Source organism: Propithecus coquereli, unplaced genomic scaffold (genome assembly GCF_000956105.1).
Source record: "Propithecus coquereli isolate 6110/MARCELLA unplaced genomic scaffold, Pcoq_1.0 Scaffold643, whole genome shotgun sequence".
Classification (NCBI taxonomy): Eukaryota; Metazoa; Chordata; class Mammalia; order Primates; family Indriidae; genus Propithecus; species Propithecus coquereli.
The window spans coordinates 374,550-384,063 of NW_012152430.1; the positions used below are offsets into that span (position 1 = coordinate 374,550).

The following is a 9,514-nucleotide window of genomic DNA, read 5'->3' on the forward strand; positions in this document are numbered from 1 at the left end:
AAATATATGTATGTGTATGTATATATGCAGACATATATACATATTATACATATACACGAAACATTATCTGTTTGGATTTCTGAAAGAGTTCTTCCTCCCTTTAAAGACTTTCCTAATTTTCCTCCCTTTATTAAGCTTCGTGTAATTCTATTTACCAAATAAATGTGTTTGCAAGAGATGGAATGGCATCATGTAGCATGTAGGCCAGGATCTATACAACACTCACTTGATTTTACCTAAACCTATGGCCTCAAATGATTTCTACTGATGCAGACAAACCTAATGTCCAGACAAGGCCCTTCTCCTGATAAAATCATGTTTCTTGCTGCCCACTGGACAGCTCCACCAAGATAGGTGACAGAACCTGGCCATATACTGGTCCGCACTGATCTCATCGTCCATGCCTTTCCTCAACTCTATCCCTAAATCAAATAACCAACTCTTCCTCCTTCCCCCTCACCCTCAGCTAAGGGGAGCAGCTTCCACCTAGTCGGCAGCCCCAAAAGTCAGATCATTAAAGATTCTCCCCATCATTTCACAGACCCTCACTTCCTAAAACTCTCACGTGTATCTCCACCTCACCATCCTCCCCCCATCAGACTGAATTAAGTAAATTGTCACTTCTTTTGTTTTGTTTACTTGGTGTTTTTCCTCAATAGATGTTCAATAAGTGTTTGCTGGATGCATGAAGGAAGGAAGGAATGAATGGATGAAAATACCAGAGGGTCCCATTGGCCGATTGAAAGTGTGGAGCCTGCCCCCCGCCTGGGCCTTCTGCCTTCATGGAAGAAACCTGACGTGCCACAACGGCTCATCCGACTTCAGAATTTCCCTGGAAACTGTCCCTGAGAGTGTCATCGTGGACGTCTCCTCCCCAGGCCCAAACACCGTCTTGGAGGTGTGGGTGCTCCCAACAGGATGGTGCATGATGCTTCCTGCACTGGGCCCCACACATCCCCGTCAGTTTAACAAGGAAGGGTGCCACCTCCTTTTTCAAGACACGTCCACAGCCAGCCCCTCATGTGCAGAGTCTGGGCTAATTAGCCCCAGGGCATCCTTCCTCCAGTTTCCCCTCCAAGCAGCCGAACTGCTGCCTTCCACCGCCCAGTGCCGTTCCAGGTGCCTGTCTCACCTGTCGGTATCGGTTGCCAACCCACCCACTCACACAGTGGAGTTTGAGGGGGCCCAGGGTACACAGGGGATGAAACCCTGGCCCCTACAGGCGTCAAGACAGCTCCCAGCCTGGGACCCTGGCAAGGGTGCACTGGACCACCAGAGGGGTCAAGGGACTTCAGGGGACTCACCCAGAATGATGCAGAGAGCCAGCTATGCTCTTCCCGACAGAGCTGGGGGCTTCTAAGGGGGCTGGGGTGTCTGCATCCACCCAACAGGCCTGCCCACTCAGATCACACTGCAGCTGCCAGCTGGGGATGAACGATGGGTCCCAGATTTCCCAAGCCCATTCATGTGCCTTGTCCTGTCCTCCCTCCTCCCTCCTCCCTCCCCTTTCCCTCCCTCTGGTCCTTCTCCCATTGGGCTGAGCTCTGGAGGCAGAGCCCTGAATGCCAGCCTGCCGTGGCTTTGCACGTGGTCTCTCTCCTGGACTCTGACCACTCCTCTCCTCCGGGTCCCCCCAACACCCCTCACTCGCTGAGGTGTCCTGTCTGCACTCTTTCCCTGGCTCCTGGTCACTCTGACCAAATCTTTCCTTCTCTAAAGGAAAAGGTATGCTGGCATTTCATATTTTTAAATCATGCCCAGAGGCGTCTTGTAACTCAGGACATCACTGCCTGAATCCAGCTTTATGTGGTTGAGGGATTAAGTTAATATTCTGCTTAGCCTAATTAAATAATGGGGAGACACAAATTAAAATAACAATAAGACAATACTTTTACCCATAATTTTGACCAAAATTTAAAGGAATAATGAAATAAAATACTTCTGAGAATGAAGGCTACTCACCTACATTAATTTTTGTGAATACAAATTGGTATAGCATTTTCTGAATACAATTTTGATAATATTTATAAAAATTTACAATAGTCACAATTTTTCCACTTTAACCAAATAACTTCTTCAATATGTGAAATGTGGTTACCTTTGAGTAGAGGGCTAAATTTTGGAGGAACTTTTTAAAGGGAGGAATTATGTGCGTACACTCTTACCTTTGTAACTGAGATATGTAAATATACCTAAAACAGATATAGTACCTGTATATTAATCTAAGTAACTTCAAGCTGATGCAACAGACAGAAATTGAAATTTGAATGGCTTAACATAATAAAAGGTTATTTTTTGAGCTCACAGATTCTGATGTGAGTTGGCAGGATTTCTCATCTCTCAGGTGACTCAGGGATACAGGATGCTTCAATATTGTATTCCACCATCTCAACATGGGACTTCCATGTTTGCTGTTGAATGGAGGGAAAAAGCATGGAAATGGCATACTGGCTCTCAAATGCCTGGATGTGACAAACAACGCTTTTGCTCATATTTCAATGAAAAAGGATAGTCACGTGACCCTTTGTAACTACAAGTGGGCTGGCAATGTAGTCCTTCCGGATGCCCACAAAAAAGAGGAAGACAAGATACAGATGAGCCCCTGTAATTTCTCTTGTATATTGTTATGTATAAGATATGAACTGTTCAATTTCAAATCAAAAGTGTAGCTTATTGTATCTTGAACAAGAAACAGTACAATTAATCAAAATATGCACCTAAACTATCGACACAGTTTTGCCATCTTAACGGTAGCTTGTTTATGCCAGCAGGAGGAAGCCTGGAAAGCAAGTGGTGATGAAATCGAGAAAGGTGTTTTCCACAGCTTGTTGAGAATTGGATATTTTTCCTCGCAAGAAGTGGTCCAAAGCCTGGAAGAAGAGGTAAGTCAGTTGGTGCATGGTCTGGTGAATACGGTGGATAACAGAGAGTTTCCAAGTCCAGCCTCTGTAGTTTGAGCAGCTTTGTTCATGCGACATGTGGTCGATTGTTGTCTTGCAAGAGGATTGGCCTGTCTCTATTGACCAATCCCAGCTGCTTAATCACAAATATCCTCATCATTTCATCCAATTGGTTGCAGTAATCCCTTGTAATCAATTGACCGGGTTTCATGAAGCCGTAGTGGATAATACCAGCACTGGACCACCAAACAGTCACTATTAGCTTTTTCTGATGAATATTCGATTTTGGACTGTGCTTCAGCACTTCATCTTTTCCAACCATTGTGCCAAATGCTTGTGATTGTCAAAGTAATCCATTTTTCATCACACATGACAATATGGTGTAGAAATGGTTCACCTTTATGTCGTGACAGAAAGGCAAGCTTTGAGATGATTTCTCTTATGACACTTGTTTAATTCATGCGGAACCCATCTATCCAGTTTCTTTGTTTTGCCCATTTGTTTCACATGGTCCAATATTGTTGGAACAGTAACATCAAAACTTGCCGCTAATTCATGTGTAGGTTGAGATGAATTCACTTCCACTACAGCTTTCAGCTCATCATTATCTACCTTGGTTTCAGGTCACCCACATGGCTTATTTTCAAGATTAAAATTACCAGAATGGAACTTCTCAAACCACTGATGTACTGTGCATTCATTAGCCACATCATTTGCAAACACTTCATTGATATTTTGAACTGTCTGCACTGCATTGATTACGTAACGGAACTCATATTCAAAAATAACACAAATTTTTGACTTATGCACAGTTTCAAAAAATTGCTCTTAAAAAAATTTGAAAGATATTCACAAGCCAAAACATGCGTTTGAAAGACTGAGGATGTACCTTCATGATAAAAATAAAACAAAGAGTGTCAAAGTGAAATGTCAGAGATATCAACTGTCAAACTTAGTACTTAAGGAAATTGGACATTACATACTTAATAACATAATAGTACATGCTCGATAATAAGCAATTAATATAATTTGTTGTGATAACAATCATCTTCATTTATTGAAGGAGTTTCTGAGAAGGCTAAATTTGCCTTTAATTCTCCAACTTTTTCAAGTGCCTACTATGTGACAGGTGCTTTCAATTACAGTATCATATGTAATTTTCCAAGGATCCTGTAAATCTCAGGCAGGAAGAGTTTGCCTTCTTCATGAAATAGCACTTTTCTGCAGTACTCTTTGCAATATTGTCTATACTCTCAGGCTTAGAATTTATCTTTCCTTCCAATGCATGTTAAAAATCTTACGAGTCTCTGTGACTCTCCACATAGTTGAACATGCCTGAACACTAATACAGGTGCTCTTAAGCACACTGAAATTCAGGATTTTCCTGTGGGACAGGTACACAGACAAGAAACAGTAAAAGGATGACTATTTTTTCCCTTTTTTATTACAGTGAGCATGTCAACCAAGAAATGATTTTTCGCGTTCTAAAGGGCTCCAGAGATTTTAGGAATTCAGCCTCTGTAGGTGTTTCCTGCACAGTGATTTCCATGGTCTCTCCTTATCTACTATTAATACTTATAAGGGACGCTTTGGTTTTTGACCACCTAGGTAAGCTCATTGATCTGTGTATGTGTTCCTGAGCCAGTTTCAAATGAGACATCCCATTACAATCTTACTGCAAACACAAGACGGTTTCAAAAACCCACCGTCTACCTTTAGGGTTATATCTGAAGAACTGGTAGATTATGAGTCAAATTAGTCTCTATTCACCAGCTCACTTGGAAAACTGTTGAAGATACCTGGGGGAATGACCAAATGTCTCAACATCATTGTCCAAAGTCAACTTTTATGGCGAAAGGTCTGTTGCCGTAAGAGGGATTTCCAGGGCTAGGACAGGACGGCCAGAGTACTTCTGCAGGGAGTAGGCATGCTCTATATTGTGGGCTGAGCAGTTGATTCTGGGCTGTTCTGCTGGGAACAGGGCATACCCCCCAGAGGATACAGCAGTGAAAAGCTTGGAAGCAGGTCAGGCTCCAGATTTGAACAGAAGAACACACTGGAGACAACCAAGGGAAGGGTACTGTGATGTGGAAAAGTGCTGGGACTAGACAGAAATGTCAACTCCTGGGTAGAGTCAGCTCTCAAGGAATCTTGGGAATTGAGACAGGAGATTCCTACGTTAATTAAGTCCACAGGCAACCCCTGAGGGTGTTTGATTCTCATTGTCGCCTTCTTTAGGCCTATCTTTAGTACCTTGGCCTCAGGGGTCTCCTTTGTGTCATCTGAGAGCTGTGATGTAGTGCTGCAAGGAGAAATGGAGTGGAGCCAGGAAGTCGGCCTCTGGCTAGGAGGAGCGGGAACAGTGTGGGCTCGGGAGGATTCAGGCCAGGCATCTAGTCCCAGCCCTGTCACTTACTAGCCCTGTGATACTGGGATGTGACCAAGCCCTGTGAACATGGGGTTCTTCACCTGTGACACGGGTTTGATAAGCCCTGTCCACCAGGACTGTTGCAATATGCACAGTGCATGTAAAGCGACTGGCACAGTGTCTGGCATATGATGGGTCTGTAATGATTGGAAGTAATTTCCAGTATGATTGTGACCGCAGGCCCTACCACCCTCTACTCTGGAATTTTTGTTGTTGTTGTTGTTATCCGGTACATCTCAGAATATGCAGCTCAAAATGTTTTTCCCTGAAAATTGACGTAGTTTCCTGTTTTGACGATGCTTGTATGGAACTTGGCACTGGTTCCCCAGCCCGGTCAGCCACTCAGAGCCAGCCCTCAGCCACCTCCTCACTGTGCCCTAGGCTCCAGCCAACACTCCAGCACCACGCAGCCACTGCCGCCTCTCCTTAGCCACCGCCATGAGAACCACCAACCCCTTGCAAGTGCACAGGAGCTACCAGCAGGATTCAGAGGCTGCCATCACCTGCCAGCACTACGCCTCCCGTATCTACCTCTCCATGTCTTATTTCTTTGACTGTGACCATGTGGCTTTGAAGAATTGTGCCAAATACTTCCTTCACCAACCTCCTGAGGAGAGGGAACATGCTGAGAAACTGATGAGGCTGTAGAATCAACAGATGTGGCTGAATCTTCCTTCAGGATATCAAGAAACCACACTGTGATGACTGGGAAAGTGGGCTGAATGGATGAAGTGTGCACTGCACTTGGGAAAAATCAAGAATAAGTCACTACTGGAACTGAAGAAACTAGCCACTGGCAAAAGTGACCCCCACTTGTGTGATTTCATTGAGATGCATTACCTGAATGAGCAGGTGAAACCCATCAAAGAATTGGGTGGCCATGTAGCCAACCTGCCCAAGATGGGAGCCCCCAAATGTGGCAGACTATCTCTTTGACAAACACACCCTGGGAGACAGTGATAATAAGAGCTAAGCCTTAGGCTAACTTCCCCCTATAGCTATGGAGTAACTTCCCTAATCACCAAGGCAGTGTATGCATGTTGGGGTTTCTTTTACCTTTTCTATAAGTTATACCAAAACATCCACTTAAGTTCTTTCATTTGTACCATTGCTTCAAATAAAGAAATTTGGTACCCCCTCCCAAAAAGAATATGCAGCTCAATGGGACATGGAATCCAAAATCAGTCAAAAATGTTGCTTTGTAAATAAAACTTAGTAAATTTTCCCTCTTACAGGATATATTTTCAAATTTGAGTGTGTAGCACTCTTTCCAAGCTGGATACAGCTCAAAGAGCCTGGAATTTGAGTCAAGGACCAACTCCTTCCCTCCATCCAAGCCACTGTTTTCATTCATTTCACCCCCATCAAATATCTAGCTCTTGCTTAGAGTTGTCCAAATTACACTAAAGGTAAACTAATTGAACTGCTTTTCTAATGGAGTCAACTGATTTCTGGCCATCAATTCGTAGGCTTATTTCTCAGGAAATCCTTGCAGAGGATGATTATCGATCATTGGTTCTTGCACTGTGCTCAGCCGCAGTGGGACAAGAGCACAGGACACCTTCCACGCCTGCCCCAGGGGGAGATTCCTCTCTGCTTTACTCACCATCCAGAAGGAACTGCTCAGGGCAGTTCTCCCTTCCAGGCTTTGCTCTCAGCCCTAAGTCACGAGTCACATGGTCTGAGAGTCTGGTCCCTGCCACCACCCAGCTTCATTACAACCAACTCCCACAGAAGGAACTGCAGTTTCCCAAAGCCCCAAAGGGTCCTGGCTCAGGGTATTCATGCAGGACTGCTCTCTCCTGGAGCCCCACATCCTCACCCTCTTCCTTTTCCTCTAGGACTTAGAGGACATCTCACCACCTTTGTTATGCGACCGCAGCTCCCAGACTCTACCATCCTATGGTAGATGGTAGATGGTAGATGGTAGATGGTAGATGGTAGATGGATGGGGGTGAGTCTAACTTACGCTAGTATCTCCACTATCCATACAGAGTCTTCCAAAGAGCAGATGCTCACTGAATGTTTGGGGAAGGAATTCACCAGTGAGCAAAGGTTTCGTTTATTACAATTTAATTTTGACTTGAACAAGCTAACAAGATCCAGGTATATATTTTTTTAATTTTACAGAAAAAATGTACTAAAATGATAAGGAAATAAAAAACACTTTTATATTATACAATACCTTACAGTTAACTATAGTCACCCTACTGTGCAATAGAATACCTGAACTTATTCTTCCTATCTCATTGTAACTTTTACCCATTGACTACCCTCTCTCCTCCCCAGTCTCTGGTAACCACTGTTCTCCTATCTACTTCTATGATATCAACTTTTTTTTTTGTTAGGTTCTACATATGAGTGAGATCATGCGACATTTGACTTCCCTCTTAAAATACAGTGAAGAATCTGCCTGACTTTACTTGGGGTAGGAGAAGCTGCTGGCGGCACTAGAACTTGCACTGGCCATGGCAGTAGTATCATCTGTGGGGGCAATTCTGGCCCAGGCTCTCTCTTCCTCATCTCTCAAAGCCTCCTCATACCACAGTGGGAAGGATCTAGGATCACTCCCATTGATCTTGGCCAAAAACTTCAAGAGACTCATCTTGCTGGTTTCAGCGTGGGCCCTTGGACCCCACAGGAACTCATAACATGCAGGATCACTGCCAGGCACCCGCCGGTACTCCAGGTACCCTTCCTGGACCCAATCATGGGTGAGGAGCTTCTGGGGCTCCCCATAGATGAAGTGCTCCCTCCCAGCATGCAGCCCTAACACATTTAGTGTTTCCCAGATGACTGCCTCCGGGGCACAGTTGCCCTCCATGAAGATTATGCTCAGGATAAGTATCAGCATGCCAGTCTTGGGCATGCTCTCAGCATCATTGAGCATCCCATCATACGTGAGGCCCAGGTTTGTGACAAGGATGAAGGAGTGGCCAATGGGGTCCACTTCCTTCACTTCAATGCCAAAGACCAGCTGCATGCACTCGGAGGCTTCACTAAAGATCATAGGGAAGTACTCCTTGTCATTTTTGATGACAATGGTTAGCATTTCTGCCTTTGTGATAAGTTCTTTCATTCCATACTTGAAGAGAAAGAACTGCAACAAATCAGCTATCTTTTCATCTATCTCATTTTGGGACAAGGACCTAGTGTCTGGCAGGGCCTGTGAGGTGCTTGGACTCTCCTTTTGTTGGTTGCTGGAACCCTCATCAGATTGGCTTACTGGGGTGGAGGCAATGCCAGTGGGAGAGATGCAGGCTGCCTGAGGACTCTGGGAAGGACTTGGTGCCCCAGAAACATCAGAAACCTCCTCTGGGGTGCTTGATATTAGAGGATAGCAGGAGGAGGAAGAGGAAGAGGAGGAGGGGAAAGAGGAAGGAAAAGAGGAGGAGCAGGTGGAAGAGGATGAGGAAGAATCCTCCTCCACAGCTGAGGGATCCTGTGCACCCACGAGGCCCTGTGTCTCACTTTCTTCAAGCATGTAGCGCCGACGCTTTGAAGGTGGAGCCATGATGGACTTGGTCCGAGCAGCAGGCAGGAGTGTGGGTAGGCGTTCACAGGCCTGGGGAGAAAGGGAGTGTATCAGTGCCCTCAGTGAGAACCACACCCTGGGGCTGTAAGAAAGGCTTGTCCTATAGGCCTTCTCCTCCCAGGGCTCCTGTCCTCCTGGTCGGCCTGTCCTCTAAGCACCTGAATGAGGAAGTGAGATGGGTCCTCAGGGGCAGCAGCCTGCAGAGCATGAGGCTCCAGGGCTGAAGTGGGCAGGTGGGGCCGAGCACTGTGGGGTTCCCTGTGTGCTGGGAAGGGCAGGGCCCTTGGCACACATTCAGGGTGTGTACCTTACCTTGATTCCTGGCACTTCCTGGACCTTCTCTGCTCTGCGATCTGAGGACACTGCCTCAGACTAAGGTTTCACCGTGGGTTCCTGGAGCCCCTGTAAGAGGAAGCGAGGGGCCCTCAGGCTGCAGATACATGTACGACCCTGGTATCCCCAGTGCTGTCAGAAGGGTGGGCCAGGCTCTGTGAGGTCCCCAGTGTTCACGGGTGGATGGTCCCCTCCATGCTCACTCAGGCCCCTCACTGTTTGCCTGGAGGGCCCTAGACCCCACCCCTCTGCTGGGCTGAAAAACTTTCGGAACAAGAGGTCACATCCCTAATATGGATCAGAAACCATCCCTAATAT

The 9,514-nt window shown here is 45.8% G+C and overlaps 1 protein-coding gene and 1 pseudogene across 1 annotated transcript; one reads left to right on the top strand and one right to left on the bottom strand.

The window, feature by feature from the left end:
• The first annotated feature begins 5,751 nt into the window (after positions 1–5,751).
• On the top strand, positions 5,752–6,317 carry LOC105822897 (annotated as a pseudogene).
• A 1,355-nt stretch (positions 6,318–7,672) lies between these two features.
• On the bottom strand, positions 7,673–8,842 carry LOC105822886 (melanoma-associated antigen 10). Its single transcript, XM_012659945.1, has one exon. The coding sequence runs from the start codon at positions 8,840–8,842 to the stop codon at positions 7,748–7,750; it is 1,095 nt and encodes a 364-aa protein (XP_012515399.1). The 3' UTR covers positions 7,673–7,747.
• Positions 8,843–9,514: the final 672 nt, after the last annotated feature.